The sequence below is a fragment of the Canis lupus genome, chromosome 15, assembly GCF_011100685.1.
Source record: "Canis lupus familiaris isolate Mischka breed German Shepherd chromosome 15, alternate assembly UU_Cfam_GSD_1.0, whole genome shotgun sequence".
NCBI lineage: Eukaryota > Metazoa > Chordata > Mammalia > Carnivora > Canidae > Canis > Canis lupus.
In genome coordinates, this window is record NC_049236.1 from 45,488,477 (window position 1) to 45,505,705 (window position 17,229).

Sequence of the window (17,229 nt, forward strand, 5' to 3'; positions counted from 1 at the left end):
GTACAATTTTTCAGAATTATTGCCCAAAAGTGAAATAGAAGTTTGGAATTTCTAAAGTGAGAGAATCCTACTCTCTGGATGGATAAAACTGGTTACAATTTTATTGATTGGTTCAAAGAATTCTTATCCTTTTGCTCACCAACTCTGTGCCACCTTCTCATTTAGAATCTGAAACAAAATAATAAACAAGGCAGATATGGTCCCTATTCTTCTTAAGATTCTATTCTAGCCAAATTAAAGAACAATAAGAAAATATAAACAAGAAAACTATGAGATGAGTGCTATATGGAATATTAAAGTAATGTTAAAGAGTGACTTGGTGGCTACTTCTTTTCTTTTTCTTTTAATTTTTATTTTGGCATGCAGCTTTCAGAACTTCAATGAAAGAAAAGGGGAATGTGGCGATTTCAAACATTTTGGTCAAGTGGAAGAAAACATTTTTTTCAACAAAACAGATACATTTGTTGATTGAATTTTTTTGGTTTCTCTCTCAAATGCCTGGAAAACTCAATAGAATATAGTGGATTCGATTTCATCATTTTCGATCAAGAAAATGTGTTTGTCTGAGGACTCCAATTACAGAAACGGTAGCTATGATTAAAGCGTTCCTTATAACTAGCAATAAAGCCAAGTTATACTACAAAATACAAGTACCTTTTCAAAGTACCTTCATATGCTTTTTAAAACTGAGGTATAATGGATATATGGCATTACATTAGTTTTGGGTGTGTAACATTAGACTATTAGCATAAATTACTAAATGGTTACCACAATAAGTTCAGTTAATACCACCTCACATAATTACAATTTTTTTTCGTGATGAGAACTTTTAAGATCTACTCTTAGCAAATTTTGAATATATAATACAATATTATTATCTGTAGTTATCATGCTGTACATTACATCCCCAAGACTTACTTTTTTTTTTAAAGATTTTATTTATTTATTCATGAGAAACACAGAGAGGAGAGAGAAAGAGGCAGAGACACAGGCAGAGGGAGAAGCAGGCTCCATGCAGGGAGCCCGAAGTGGGACTCGATCCAGGGTCTCCAGGATCACAGCCTGGGCTGAAGTCATCGCTAAACCGCTGAGCCACCCAGGCTGCCTGACTTATTTTAGAACAGGAAGCTTATACCTTTGAACCCTCACCCATGTGGCTGCTTCTAGTTGGGTTGCCAAGGGAAGGCCTCTCTGAAGATGCGGGATTTAACTGAGATATGATGACAATAAGCTAGCAATATGAAGCTCGGACTGGAGAACATTCCATGTAGGGCATTCCAGCTAAGAAAAATTTCCTAAGGCAGGAACAAGCTCTACATGTTTGAAAAACTTCACAAAGTCCATTTGGCTCTGGCGGAGTGGATAAGAAGGAGAGTGGGAAGAAATGAAGTCTGAGATGGGGTGAAGGGGTGTCTATCTCACATAGAATATTTCAGGTTGGGGTGGGATTTATATTTATGTTCTCAGAAGAATGGGAAGTAATGGAAGTGTTTTAAGCAGAGAAATATCACGACTTGATTTACGTTTAAAAGGACTACTTAGGCCTCTGTAGAGATTGGATTATATGGGCGAGAATTGGGGAATGAGCTTGAATTTACTGCAGTAGTGCAGGTGAGAAAATAAGAGTGTCACAAATTCTATTTATGATGGGATGATTGTAGAAGATCCAGAGCAGTGGGTGGATCTCAGATATGTTTGGTGGCATAAATGTCAGGATTTTTGCTTCTGGATTAGATATGGGGCAGGAAGGAGAAAAGAATCAAAGAATATCCATATTTTTGCCTTGTAGCAACTGGGCTGATGAATAATAATGCCATTTATTCAGACGGAGAAGACTGGGAGGAAGGAATTATGTTAAATTTGAGAGATCTATTAGACATTCAAGCAGAGATGCTAAGCAAGCAGTTAGATTTACAAGTGTGGAATCCCAAGGAGAGATCAGAGCTGGAGATACAAATTTGGGAGTCATCAGCATATGGATGCTATTTAAAGCCATGGACCTAGATGAGGTCAGAAAGAGGGAGCTCATAGACTAAAGAAGAGAGGTTCGCCTAGAAAATACCTGAATCATAGTTTATCATCATTGAACATCAATAAAGGGATAGAATTTAGAGGTAATGATGAGTTCAGGTTCTAACAGGTTGAAACAATCTAAGTGAAGATGTCAGGCAGGCAGTAGGATATGAGTCTGAAGTTGGGAGAAGAGATTGAACTTGACTATATTAAGAAGCAAAGTCTAAGTGCTTTTGTGTACCCAACATGCACTAGGAATTTGACTGGGCACCCTTCCATATCTATAAATTTCTAATCTTTATATAGTTTTGCTAGGTATCTTGTTATTGACACTTGAAGATGACAAAACTGAGGATCAAAGAATTCATGTGCCCAAGTGGCAAACAGCTCATGAGGTTGTTCAGGTGTATAAATGGAATAAAGGCATTTAATATCATTAAGAAACATCCATAAGTTTTGTTTTGAAGTCTGTGATGTCATAAAATTGTTATAGTACTGTATACTTAAGGAGCACCTGGGTGGCTCAGTCAGTTAAGCATCCGATGCTTGATTTCAGCTCAGGTCATGATCTCAGGGTCATGAGATCCAGCCCAGCATTCTGCATGGGGTGTGGAGCCGGCTTGAGATTCTTTCTTTCCCTCTGCCTCTGCCCTTCTCCCTGTTGTGCTCTCCCCCTCACTAAAACAAACAAAAAATAACAAAGAAACAAAAAAGCCTATTAAAATACTATACTATTTATCATTGACAATTTATTACATAAAGAAAAAAAAAAGGAATCATTGTTGATCCCTGGGTGGCTCAGCAGTTTAGCCCCTGCCTTCGGCCTAGGGCATGATCCCGGAATTCTGAGATGGAGTCCCACATCGGGCTCCCTGCATGGAGCCTGCTTCTCCTTCTGCCTGTGTCTCTGCCTCTCTTTCTCTCTGTGTCTCTCATGAATAAATAAAATCTTAAAAAAAAAAAATAAGGAATCACTAAGATGTATGAATCAACTTGTATATTTGAAGATAGCCTGAATACCTGGAATCCTCCAAATTTTATATTAGAATTGGGACAAAATGGTAAAAACATTAACTTTTGGTAATTGACATAGCCTTTGGATTTTATTTGTGTCTCTAGCCTTTAAGATATTAGACTCTCCTCTAAGAATAACCAGAGAATAAAATATATACTAATGAGATACAAACTCTTAGCAAAAAAGCTTAAAAATGCAAATATAAAAATTATCCCCCAGAAGGGTTTATTGTTTTATTTTCCTTATACTTTCTGCAGTTAGGAAAATAAAGACTGATGCTTGATATTTGTGCTATGCTAACACACTGAGTTCTGGGTTTTGTTTGGTGGGAAGGTAAAGTAATTTGTGTTTTGGGCACTTTTGTTTCAAAGAACAATCCTTTTAAAAAGTAAGACTATGTATAAGCAGGGATGCCAATTCTGCTACTACAGGATAAGCTTCTACTGGGCTGCCAGCCTCACCAAGGCATGAGCCTCATCTGTTTTTCAGCACAGTGTCCTGAAAAGTGAACAAAAGCACATACAAGATCCAGGAGAGAGGAGTCACCAGGGAAGCATAGTATCACAGAGATAGGGCAGCAGAAGGGGCACACAGTGGAGAGACAGACCTGGGGTGACAGGTGGGGAGGCACAAAGAAAGAGGGGAAACCAAGTGGGGGAGATCAGAGGGAGAGGACGACCGAGAGAGTGAGAGCAGACCAGAAAGACTGGGGCGTGAGAGAAGAGCAAGGTATGTAGGGGAGGAGAAAGGAAGGAGGAGCGTGACAGTCAAGAGAAAAAGGTTTAATGAGTGTGAGTAATAAGAGAGAAAGCAAATCAGCCAGGGAGAGCGAACGAGAGGGGTGTAAAAAGAAATCATATACCCTGTTTGAAAGCATGCTTCCCATAGCAAGAACTAAAGATGGTAGTTTCACTCATTTAGATTAATTTCAAACTATTTCTTTAAAACAAAAAAGCCTAAATAATTCTGAAATCATCAAAGCCAATTATATGGCAAATAAAAGATTGTAGTAGTTAAGAGTATGGGTCTGAATACCACTTCCATCTGGAAACACGGAGGCCTCGGGTAAGTTACTTAAACCCCCTGAGCCTTGGGTAAAGGGGGATTGTAAGTTATCACATAAATGTGTGCAGGATAATGAGGGCTCATACAGCTGGCACTTGTTTCCCCTGCCAGGTGCTATTCTAACTGCCTTACATTAAGTAACTCAACACTTACAACTTCATGAGGAGAGGAAATTGAGGTACCTAGAAGGTAAGTAATTTGTCCTAGGTCACTGATCTTATAGGTGAAAGAACTAGGCTTTTCACCAGTTTAGTCTCAGAAATTAGTGCCTTTATCACTACGTACACAACCTCTCAAATATGACTAAGATAAGGTGTATAAACATAGTTTAAGAATGAAGCTGCCCTCAAAAATGATAGATCCTATTCATTATCAAAGCAGCAATTATAACTAGAAGAAAAAAAGCTTTTATACTGTTTCTTAAAGAAAAATCTGGGTAATAAAAGATAAATTCAAGAGAGAATAAATCAAAAGGCCAATACATTATGACCAATTCATTTCACTAGTAATGGCCTCTTGAATAAGATACTTTTATTTTAGAGTTTCTCTTTTCTTTCATATAACCAGTTGGATGCTGGAATTCCACATTTCCTTCAGAATTACTCCTGGGATTGTCCTTTCTTCTCCTGAAGGACCTAGCAGAGACATCACAGCTGAATTAATAAACTGGGAATTTGGGGATCCCTGGGTGGCACAGCGGTTTAGCGCCTGCCTTTGGCCCAGGGCACGATCCTGGAGACCCGGGATCAAATCCCACGTCAGGCTCCTGGTGCATGGAGCCTGCTTCTCCTTCTGCCTGTGTCTCTGCCTCTCTCTCTCTCTCTCTCTCTCTCTGTGTGTGTGACTATCATAAATAAATTAAAAAAAAGATGATAAACTGGGAATTTGGAGCAAGGGAGATCAATGTTAGTGTCAGCAGATAAGAGTCAACCATTATAATGATATTCTTTTAATTGAAATGTTTTTATTGCTTTTCAAATCCAAGACTACTTAGAATCTTCACTGGCTGGGAAGATATGAATCGCTTTTAGTAGCTAGTGGTGACTATGCCCATGATGGCATTCAGGTCCTGGAAGAAGAAGAAGTAACTGCCCTGTGCATTAACCAAGCTCTACTGTCCTGGTCCTGGGGTCATTCTGCATAATGTATTGTGGGAAGGTGAGAGTCAAAAGGGGAATAGAATTTGAAAACTGCAGATTTCTCCCAACAAGAAAGTATATATGTGTATATACTCACTTTTTCATTGTAGATGGCCCCAAGCATTGTACTTGCTCTCACAACATCTAGGCTTTGAAAATTTTTTCTTGCAATTTTCACAACTTTTTTCAAGTATTTAATTGCTTCTGTCATCTCTCCTTGGCTGAAAGAAATAAAATAGGAAAATCACTGGAGTATGATCTCATTTAATGTCACAGTAAAGAGAAGATATTTTGTGTCTTTGCATTAGAAAGTGCAAAATGGTTCAGGATAATGAAATGTGAAATGCAAATTTAAAAAATACGTGGCTTGTCTTTGTTGGAATATACAGTGAATTAAAACTTAAACCTTTAAACCCTTGTGTGTTGCTGGTGGGATTGTAAAATGGTGCACCTGCTTTGGAAAACAACTTGGCAGATCCTCAAAAATTTTGATAGACAGTTACCATATGACCAAGCAATTCCACTCCTAAGAGAAATAAAAATATTATACATCCACACATATATTCACACAAAAACTTGTACACAAATGTTCATATCAGCATTATTTATAGTAGCCAAGAACTGGGAACAACCCCAACAGCTATTAATTTAATGAATAAGCAAGATGTGGTATATCCATACAAGGGAATATTATTCTGCCATAAGAGAGAATAAGTTTAGTCGTACATGCCACGACATGGATAAACCTTAAAAACATGTTAAATGAAAGAAGCCAGTCATAAAAACATGTGTCATATGATTCCATTTACATAAAATGTCCAGAATAGGCAAATCCATAGAAACAGAAAGCAGGCTAGTGATATCCAAAGGCTGGTGAGAAGGGGAATGGAGAGAGACTGCTAAGAGCTATGTATGGGGTTTCTTTATAGAGTGACAAAAATGATCTGAATTAAATTGTGGTGATGGTTGTACAACTCTGTGAATTTACTGAAAACTACTGAATTATAGACTTTTTAAAAGGGTGAATATACAGTATATGAATTACATCTCAATGAAGCTGTCATTTTTTTTAAAAAAAGAAAACCTTTGAAAAGGTTGAACTTTTCCAGGTCACTTTGCAAATGAAACCAGTCCTTTGTGGGGAGGCAATACCTGCTGGAGGTATTAGAACAAATATGATGAAAATGGAGTCTTCAGAAATCTCCCAATGAGGACTCCAAAGAATGAAGGAGAGATATACCCCCAGATGGAAGGGCCTGGCTTCTGGAAGGCATGCCACAAACATCTGGCAAACTGCAAGAATTCATATAAGGAAGAAATAAATTTCATTGTGATATACCAGAGAGTTTGGAGATTGTTACAGCAACTCAATCACCAAAACTAGCTAAAACAAATTTGGCTATATTTTTCTTTCATAAAGAATTGGTGGGCACATCATTTTAAAGATTTCAATGAATTACAATGAGAAACTTCAATTACTTAAATTCTACTCTCATTTTATAAATCTGAGTCCCAAACACTCATCAGTTTTTCATGATCTGATATGCCACTCCAAGTATATATAAATCTTAGTTTTATCTGAGTAAGAGATAAACAGAAAGGGGAGGGATGAGTGGAAAGACTCTAAAAATCTCTAAAGGAGATAAATATTTGAAATTTGAAAGTCAGTCTAAGGAGACAGGCTCCCTTAGGAGCCAATTTTAGTAATTGTCCTGGTGAAGAATGCTTGGGGGCCACCGAGGGACACACTCTCATAAGGGCAAACGGAATTAAGAACTAAGATAAAAAATATTTGAGCAACCAAAGACACAGTAATTTTCGAAAACAGCTAGAGTCAAGGTTTAATATGCTGGGACTGATTTTGTAGAGGCAATTGAAGCCAAAGTCCAGCTAAAGGGACAGTTGACTGCCGATTCACGGACAAAGCAAGAAGTGATTTCAAAATAATGGCTCCAAATTAAGTGTGCCAAAAAAAATTCAGTATCTGTTGAGCCTGTGGATTTTCATTTTTTTCCAATTCCTAACAGAACGGTGAATCTAAGATTATACAAAATTCTATTGTTAAATCATATTAGAACCACGGTAGTTTTCATTAATGTGACAACATCTAGAATTTAGAGATTTTAAAAGAACAAAATCTATAATTGTATTCTTCAATTACCTATACTAAAGGAAAACATTCTTATTTCTGAGTATTTTTGAGTCCCTAGAATTTCCCTTTTGTTCCATAGGCCAGCAGTTCTCAGTGAACATCTATTCTATGACTCAGTAATTCACAGGATAAAATTCGGAAATGCAGAGCTTGTTTTGCAATCGAGCTGCTCCTCATATGAGTATTCCTCAGTTTATCCTGCAAGGATTTACTCATAGGAAGTCCGGATAATATGGTAATGAACGTGGCATTTATAGAAACTTTGCTACAAACTTTTAAATTATTGCAATTACAGAAAAAGTTAGCAATATTAGTACCATATTTAATTGATTCTAAAACACACATTTTCCCCCATGTTTTAACGTTTCTGAAATCAGGATGTCTTACAACAGGTGGGCATCATCATTGTCAGATGGGGAACAGTCAGGTCATAGCTGTTGCTGCAGCAATGGATTAGGTTTATATTTCTGGACATGACCCAACAATTGCAATGCTTTGATATTTCTGTTAATAACTATTTAAAGATGATTTCAGAAAGGAAAAGGAGGACTGGTTGTTTTGTAAAAACCTTTCTGAAATCTGGAAGTCAAGAAAATGCCGACTTCAAAATCAGCAAATTAAGTGTCCGTGACTTGGAAAAAAATAGTGGAGATGATACTGGAGCACTATTTTTAGAAAGGCTATAGTACCAATGTTCTTCATGACACTAAGAATAATACGTTTGGGGAAAAAATAGTGACAATTCTGATTTAAAAGTGATTCAGAAGAACTGGATTTAGAATGCAAATATGTTTGAGGAGTATAATAAATTTGTATTTTTTACATGAAGGCTTAAGAGCCTAAAATAGCTCTTTTATTAAGTACAAAATCAAAATTCTAAGCAATAAGAGTTGTTATCTCACAATTTAGTTAGAATATTCCTTTTTGGTAGTATGTAAGGTGCATGGTCCAATAGAAAAAAATCTTAGATTTAGTGAAATCTAAAAATAAAGTTACTCCTTCAGTGTAATGGATGCCTGCAATATAATGGGCAGTTCATTGGACAGTAAATTTTTTGTTTTTTGTTTCTGTTTTTTAAAGATTTTATTTATTTGAGAAAGAGGGAGAGAGCGAGAGAGAGCATGAGCGGGCTGAGGGAGAAGCAGACTCTACTGAGCAGGGAGCCTGATCTGATGTGGGGCTCGGTCGATCCTGGCATTCTAGGATCATGACCCCAGCCAAAAGCAGCTTAGCCTAATGAGCCACCCAGGTGCCCCTGACTAATAAATTTTTGAATAAAATTTTCTAGGAAGTTTGAAATTCACACTGAATTTATATATACCTGATATATAGTTAGAACATAATGAGAGCAAACAACTGGTCTAACTACTTAATAGTTCCAATAAATCTCTATATGTATCTATTCATTTTATTTAATTTTATGCAAAAACAAACATACTTAATTTTTTTGGTGCTGTGTTTATATCATATGTATATAATCATAAAGCAATCATATATTCAACAGCATTCTGTTTATAAAATGAGCATCAAAATATCGATATTTCTAACCTAACATTACAAATTCACTTGCAAAATGGCATTCATTTTCATGGTTACAGTTAAAATAGCAAAATGTAACATTCACCTAAATCTCTGAGCAAATAGAACCCCAAACATAATAGTTTTTAGCATGAATGTCTATACTAGGTGTGATTGATGAGCTATATTATTACCACATGCAATAAACAGTTGAAAAAGTGCCTCTTGAAAAAGTAATATAAAAGGTAATATCTGATTTTCAGTGGCAAGAATTTTTAAAAATTTTAAGTTCAATTAGCCAACATGTTTCAGATTTGGCGTTCAATCATCAGTTGTGTATAATACCCAGTGCTCATAACATCACATGACCTCCTTAATGCCCATCACCCAGTTGCCCCATCCCCCCACCCACTTCCCCTCCAGGAACCCTCAGTTTGTTTCCTATACTTAAGAGTCTCTCATGGATATTTTCCCTCTGATGACTTCCCTTTCAGTTTTCCCTCCCTTTCCGTATGATTGATCCTCTGTCCTGTTTCTTATATTCCACATGAGTGAAAACCATATAATAATTGCCTTTCTCTGTTTGAATTATTTCACTCAGCATAGTGTCCTCCAGTGCTATCCACATCGATGTAAATGTTAAGTATTCATTCTTTCTGATGGTTGAGTAATATTCCATTGAATCTGTAGACCACATCTTCTTTATCCATTCATCTGTCAATGGACATCTTGACTTTTTCCCACAGTTTGGCTATTGTGGACATTGCTTCTATAAACATTGGGGTGCATGTGCCCCATTGGATCACTAATTTTGTATCTTTGAGATAAATACCTAGTAGTGCAATTGCTGGGTTGTAGAGTATCTCTATTTTTAACTTCTTAAGGAAACTCCATACTGTTTTCCAGAGTGGCTGTACCAGCTTGCATTTGCACCAACAGTGTAAGAGGGTTCTCCTGTCTCAGTGGCAAGAATTTGAGATTTTTAAAAATTCACATCAGAAATAGTATATAGAATAAGTAAGTTCATGCAAAAATATTTTAATAAGTTTAGAATACTCAGAAAACAATCCCACAAATGTGGTGTTGTCAGAGTAACTAGTGGGCAAATTGAAAAATATTTGGCTGTTTTATAAAATTAACTAGAGTGACTGGGAAATTATGTGTATAACCAAGGTAAAAATTAGAACTCAGATTCAACTTGGAAAAAATGTCAATCTGCCTTGTTATTTCTTTTCTTTATTATTCTTGGGTATAATTGTCATACAATATCATATTAGTTTCAGGCTTACAACGTGATGATTCAATACTTGTCTACATTGTGAAATGATTACCACCACAGTCACAAAAATTTTTTTTTTTTTTACCTTTTTTCCCAAAAATTTTATTGGGGGAAACTACAAAACATTTACAGTATAATGTTTACAATCACAATTTGTAGTGTACTGATTCCCCAAAATATATTACAACTCAAGTTGACTTGTTACATTCAAAAACCTACTTCTGTCAAAGTAGTCCAGCGTACATACATACAGGGTGCTCCAACAGTACCTATGTACAAAGAAACTAAAGCTACCGCTCATTCATCTGCTGTCCAGGAAAGCATTCCTGCCTTTCTACACAAGCAAAAAAAAAAAAAATTACAAGTTCTGGAATTTTCTGGAATGAAACAAGGCATATTCATGTACTACATACCATTTTTAGCACTAAGAGGTGGTCTCTTCACTTTAGATCTATGTAAAAAGAAAGTGGTAAATATATTTTCCTTTTGTGCAGTTGAACCCATCCTACATTCAAATTCTCTCAAGCACTAATAGAAAAATAGTTATTTGGCTGGGGAAGATTTAAGGCCAGTTCTGGCCCTCCCAAAGACACTGTGAGACTAACCCCCACCCCATTATTGCTACATGTCTTTATACACAGAGTATGTCACAGTAGAATTGGGGGAATAAACAAAAGACCTTTTTTTTTTCTAATTTAAAAAGTTGGAATAAGAAAAGCATGCCACATTTAAGCCTGATTTGCAAAGTCTGTGGTCACTTTTTTCTTTAAAGTAGGATGGGCTACAACCATTATACATTCTAAGAAAATTCATAAGATGTTCCTCAAACTATTTCCACAGCATCAGGATACATTTTCTGTAAAGAAATCATGCAATCTTTCAAAATTTATGTAAACAAAGAAAGAAACTAATGAAATAAATATTACATACAATCTCTTAAATGAAGATTTTTTTACTCATTTACAATAAAATAACCAAGTGAAGTTACAAAAGGCATATATTACTGTGAAAAGAACATACACTCCACATTTTGCTGATTAATAATGGCAATCATAATTTAACATAACAAAAGAATATATATCTATTGTTTTTCATCATAGTTGATAAATACAGTATGAACAAAATTTTCAATGTATACTTTTCACAAGATAATAAATAAGTTAAATAGTTTTTTCATATTGAGTTGTGGTGCAGTGGTGCGAGTCAACTCAAAACACCTAAAAATTCAGCAGTTATTCCCCCCAAAGATTACGAACTAAGCTCTGCCCAAGGCTTCCAGAAAGAGCAGGTAAAATGGTTCTAACATTAAACATCTACTAAGTGGTGGCGATGAAACCAGTAACCAGTAGGAAACTTTGGAATGCAGGTGTCTTTTTTTTTCTCCAATTTTTTTTTTTTTTTTTTTTGATGAGCACTTTCAAGATCCACTCTCCCTCAGCAACCTTCAAGTATGCTCAGTACCATTGACTGTATTTGTTGTGCAGCACACCACATCCCCATGACCTATTCGTTTCAAAATTGGAAGTCTGTACCTCCCGACCCTGTTCATCCCTTATGCTCAACGCCTAACCCCGCTTCTCCCTGGCAACCGTTGAACCGCTCATATACATGAGTTTTATTTTGCTTTGTTTTGTTTGTTCATTCAGTTTGTTTTTCAGATTCCACATATAAGCGGCAGCTTAAATATTTTTCTTTCTCCACCAGACTCATTTCACTTTGCTTCATACTGTTAAATTTCACCATGTTGTCACAAATGACAAGGTTTCATTCTTTTTAATGGCCGAGTAGAATTCCACTGTGTATATATATTCTATCTTATTCTTTCATTGCTTGGACACTTAGGTTATTTCCATATTTTGGCTACTGTAAATAATGCTGCAGTGAACACAGGGGTGCACATATCTTTTTAAGTTAGTGTTTTCATTTTCTTCAGATAAATATCTAGAAGTGGAATTGCTGGACCATATAGTTCTACTTTCAACTTTTTGAGGAACTTCCATACTGTTTTCCATAGTGTCTGTTATTCCCAAAACAATGCACGAAAGTTCCCCTCTCCAAGCCTTTGCCAACATTTGTTTCTTGTCTTTCCAATAATAGCCATTCTAACAGGTGTGAGGTGATATCTCATTAAGGTTTTGATTTGCATTTCTCTGATTAGTGATATTGAACATCTTTTCATGGGTCTGTTGATCATGCACATGTCTTCTTAGGAAAAATGACTTCAGATCCTCTGCTTATTTTTTTTTAAAGATTTTTATTTATTTATTTATTTATGAGAGAGAGAGAGAGAGAGAGAGAGAGAGAGGCAGAGACACAGGCAGAGGGAGAAGCAGGCTTCATGCAGGGAGCCTGATGTGTGACTCGATCCTGGGTCTCCAGGATCACGCCCTGGGCTGCTGGTGGCGCTAAACCACTGCGCTACTGGGGTTGCCCTCCTCTGCTTATTTTTTAATTAGACTTTTTTTTGCTATTGAGTTATGAGTTCCTTATATATTTGTGACTTGCAAATATTCTAGTTCAGTAGGTTGCCTTCACATTTTGTTGATAATTTCCTTTACTGTACAGAAGAAGCCTTTTAGTTTGATGTAGTCCCACTTATTTATTTTTCCTTTTATGATTTTGTTTTTGGAGTTAGATCCAAAAAAAAAAAAAATCACTAAGACATACTTCAAAGAGCTTACTACCTAGCTTCTCAGAGTTTTATGATTTCAGGTTTTACATCTGTCTTTAATTCATTTTGAGCTAATTTTTTGTGTATGGTATAAAATAGTAGTATAGTTTCATTCTTTTGCATGAGGCTGTCCAGTTAACCTCATGGACATTTATTAAAGAAACTTCCTTTCCCCATTTTATATTCTTGGCTCTTTTAAAATAAATTAATTGACTATAAATGTGTGGGTTTATTTCTGGGCTCTATTCTGTTCTACCAATCTATGTGTCTGTTTTTATGCCAATATCATACTGGGTTTTGTTTGTTTGTTTTAAAGATTTTATTTATTTGAAAGAAAGAGAGAGAGAGTGAGCACAAGCAGGGGGAAGGGCAGAGGGAGAGGGAGCAGGGAGCCTATTAATGTGGGGCTCAATCCCAGGACTCTGAGATCATGACCTGAGCTGAAGGCAGATGCCCAACCAACTGAGCCACCCAGATGCCCCTGTACTATTTTGGTTATTATAGATTTATAATACAGTTTGAAATTAGGGAGCATGATGACTCCAGCTTTGTTTTTCTTTCTCAAGATTGCTCTATTCAGGGTCTTTTGAGGTTCCATATACATTTTAGGTTCGTTCTATTTCTGTGGAAAATGCCAGAAGGATTTTGATAAAAATTGCACTAAATATGTAGATTGCATTGAATAGTATGGACATTTAACAATATTAATTCTTCCAATCTATGAACACAGAAAATCTTTCCATTTATTTGTGTTTACTTCAATTTATTTCATCAGTGTCTTATAGTTTTCAGTGTAAAGGCCTTTTCACCTCCTTGGTTAAATTTATTCCTAAGTATTTTATTCTTTTTGATGCCATTATAGATGGGATTGTTTTCTGTTTTTCAAAAAGATTTATTTATTTATTTTTAGAGGGAGCAGGCAAGTGAGGAAAGGGGCAGAAGGAGAGACTCTTTCAAGCAGACTCCCTGCTGAGTGCAGAGAACAGCTCAGGGCTTCATCCATGAGATCACAACCTGAGTCGAAACCAAGAGTCAGATGCTTAACCAACTAAGACACCCAGGTGCCCTGGGATTGTTTTCTTAATTACTCTTTCTGATAGATTGTTTAGTGTATAGAAATGCAACAAATTTTCATGTTAATTTTGTACCCTGTAACTTTACTGAATTCATTTATTAGTTCTAACAGTTTTTTGGTGGAGTCGTTAGGATTTTTATATATAAAGTCATGTTGTCCATAAATAGTGACAGTTTTACCTCTTTTTTCCTATTTGGGTACACTCATTTCTTCTTCTTGCCCAAATTGCTGTGGCTAGGACTATGCTGAATAAAAGTGGTGAAAATGGGCATCCTTGTCTTGTTCCTATCTTAGAGGAAAGTTTTTAGCTTTTCACTATTGAGTATAATATTAGCTGTGGCTTGTCACATATGGCCCTTACTATGCTGAGAGGTTCATTCCCTCTATCCTCACTTCCTTGAGAGTTTTTATCATGAATGGGTGTTGAATTTTGTCAAATGCTTTTTTTCTGCATCTATGGAGATGATTATAAGATTTTATTTAACATTTGTTATTGTGGGGTATCATGTTGATTTTTAAAATTTCCCTTTTAATTTCTCCTTTCATTTACCCACTGGTGGTTCAGTAGCATGTTGTTTAATCTCTCTATATTTGTGATTTTTCTGGTCTTTTTTTCTTGTAAATCATTTCTGGTTTCATACCATTGTAGTCAGAAAAGATGTTTTATTTGATGTCGATCTTAAATTTATTGAGACTTATTTTGTGCTGCAACATACTATCTGTTGTGAAGAATAATCCCTGTGCACTTGAGAAGAATGTGTGTATTCTGTTGGTTTTTAATGGAATGTTCTGTTTATATTTCTTATGTGCAACTGGTCTAATGTGTCATTTAAGGCTGATGTTTCTTATTGATTTTTTCTGTCTGAATGATCTATTTATTGATGTAAGTGGCGTAATAAAATCCCCTACTTTTGTTGTAGTGCTGTCAGTTTCTCTTTTTAGATCTGTTAATATTTGCTTTATATATTTAGGTGCGTGAATATTTACAAATTTCATATCCTCTAGTTGGGTTGATCCCTTTATCATGTAATTTCCTTCTTTGTCTTTATTACAGTCTTTGTTTCAAAGCTTATTTTGTCTATTGTAAGTATAGCTGCCTCAGCTTTCCTTTGGTTCCCAATTGTATGAAACATCTTCTGTATCCCTTCACTTTCAGTCTATGTACATTCTTCTACCTAAAGTGAGTCTCTTGTAGGCAGCATATAGACAGGTCTCTCTTTTTTTTATTATTATTAGTCATTTAGTTAGCTACACTGTGTCTTTTGATTGGAGAATTTAATTCATTTACATCTAAAGTAATTATTGATAGGTATTATTATTGCCATTATGTTAACTGTTTTCTGGCTGCTTTGTAGTTCTTCTGTATTCCTGTCTTCTCTTGCTCTCTTCCCTTGTAGTTTGATGACTATCTTTAGTGTTATGCTTAGATTACTTTCTTATTATCTTTTGTGTATCTACTCTAGGTTTTTGCTTTGTGGTTACCATGAGGGGCACATATAACAGGTTCTATATATAACAGTTTAAGTTGATAGCAACTTAGGTTTGAACACATTCTAAAACTACATTTTTACTGCCTCCCACTCCACCTCGTATGTTTTTGATGTCACATTTTACATCTTTTTATTTTTTATTTTCATTAGTTTTGTCTTTTAATCTTTTATCAGTAACTAATCCATTATCTTTACTATATATTTACTTTTACCAGTGAGATTTATACTTTAATATGTTTGCTTGTTACTAATTAATGCTTTTCATTCAGCCTAAAGTAGTTCCTTTAACATTTCATTTAAACCCAGTTTGTGATAATAAATTTCTCTAGCTTTTGTCTGCAAAACTTTTTATCTTTCCTTCAATTCAGAATGATAACCTTGTTGGGTGAAGTATTTTTGTCTGGAACTTTTTTCCTTTCAGCACTTTGAACACTTTGAATATATTATTTGCCCTTCTTCTCACCTGCAAAGATTCTGTTGAAAAATCTACCGATGGTCTTTTGGGGTTTCCCTTGTATGTAACAACTTGCTTTTTCTCTTGCTCCTTTTAATATTGCCTCTTTATCTTTAACTTTTGATATTTTAATTATAATGCATCTTGGTGTGGATCTTTTTGGGTTCATCTTATTTGAATCTATCTGTGATTCTTGTATATGGATGTCTGTGTTTCCCCCATGTTAGGTAAGTTATCAGAAATTATTTCTTTAAATGAGTTTTCTTCCCCTTTCTCTCTCTCTTGTTACCTTCTGGGACCCTTACATTGTAAATGTTATTCTGTTCGTTGTTGTCTCTAAGGTCTTCTAAGCCATCTTTCCTTTTTAAAATTCTTCTTTCTTATTGCTGCTCTATTTGGGTGCATTCCACTGCCTTGTCTTCTAGATAACTGATCCTTTCTTCTGCTTCACCTAGTCTGCTGTTGAACCAGTATCACTATGTTCATTCATTCTTCTCCCAAGTTACTGAGCATCTTAATTACCATTACTTTTGACTCTTTATCAGGTAAATTACTTATCTCCATTTCATTAATTTTTTTCCTGAGGTTTTATCTTCCTGTTTTATTTGGATCATATCCAAATAAATAATCCTCTGTTTCCCATTTTTTTTCAATTTTCTGTTTCTCTGTATTAGGTGAAACACTACTTCTCCCAGTCTTGAAGGAGTGCACTTGTATAGGAGGTGAAACTTGTTGTTCAACATTGCTCTAGCTCTTGGTTATCTCTTGAACCTTTGTGATTACCTAAGCAGCCTAATTTATTCTTGATAGGTCCCAGGTGTTGAAGTCTGCCCCAACCTGTCAGTTTTCCAAAGGGAAGGATCTCAGCACCTATTTTCAGGCTGTTTGGAAGCCAGACCCTCAGGCAGCAATTTTAATGTATTCAAATATATATAGTCCTTTGGGGCTATAATTGTAAACCCTGCTGATCTTCAGACCTGGAGATGACCCTTGGGTGACAGTTGCAAAACCTGGGGCTTCTGATGAGTGCATAAATTCCTTTCCATGAGGCACCAGTACACTGTAGCAAGGCCTAAAGAATGCAGAAAGGGGATCCCTGGGTGGCGCAGCGGTTTAGCGCCTGCCTTTGTCTCAGGGCGCAATCCTGGAGATCCGGGATCGAATCCCACGTCGGGCTCCCGGTGCATGGAGCCTGCTTCTCCCTCTGCCTATGTCTCTGCCTCTCTCTCTCTCTCTGTGACTATCATAAATAAATAAATAAAAAAAAAATTAAAAAAAAAAAAAAAAAAAAAAGAATGCAGAAAGATGGACCTGCATGGCTTCTATTCTCTGAGAGTACCTGTGTAACCTTTAGATAT

At 35.9% G+C, this 17,229-nt stretch overlaps 1 protein-coding gene across 4 annotated transcripts in view; it reads right to left on the reverse strand.

The window, feature by feature from the left end:
• Positions 1-17,229, reverse strand: part of TTC29 (tetratricopeptide repeat domain 29) — a 243,319-nt gene that overhangs the window by 92,601 nt on the left and 133,489 nt on the right. For all 4 annotated transcript variants that reach the window (XM_038558949.1, XM_038558950.1, XM_038558951.1 and 1 more), the window contains exon 10: positions 5,330-5,453. In XM_038558949.1, the coding sequence (XP_038414877.1) occupies positions 5,330-5,453 (124 nt within the window). The remainder of the gene's footprint in view (positions 1-5,329; positions 5,454-17,229) is intronic.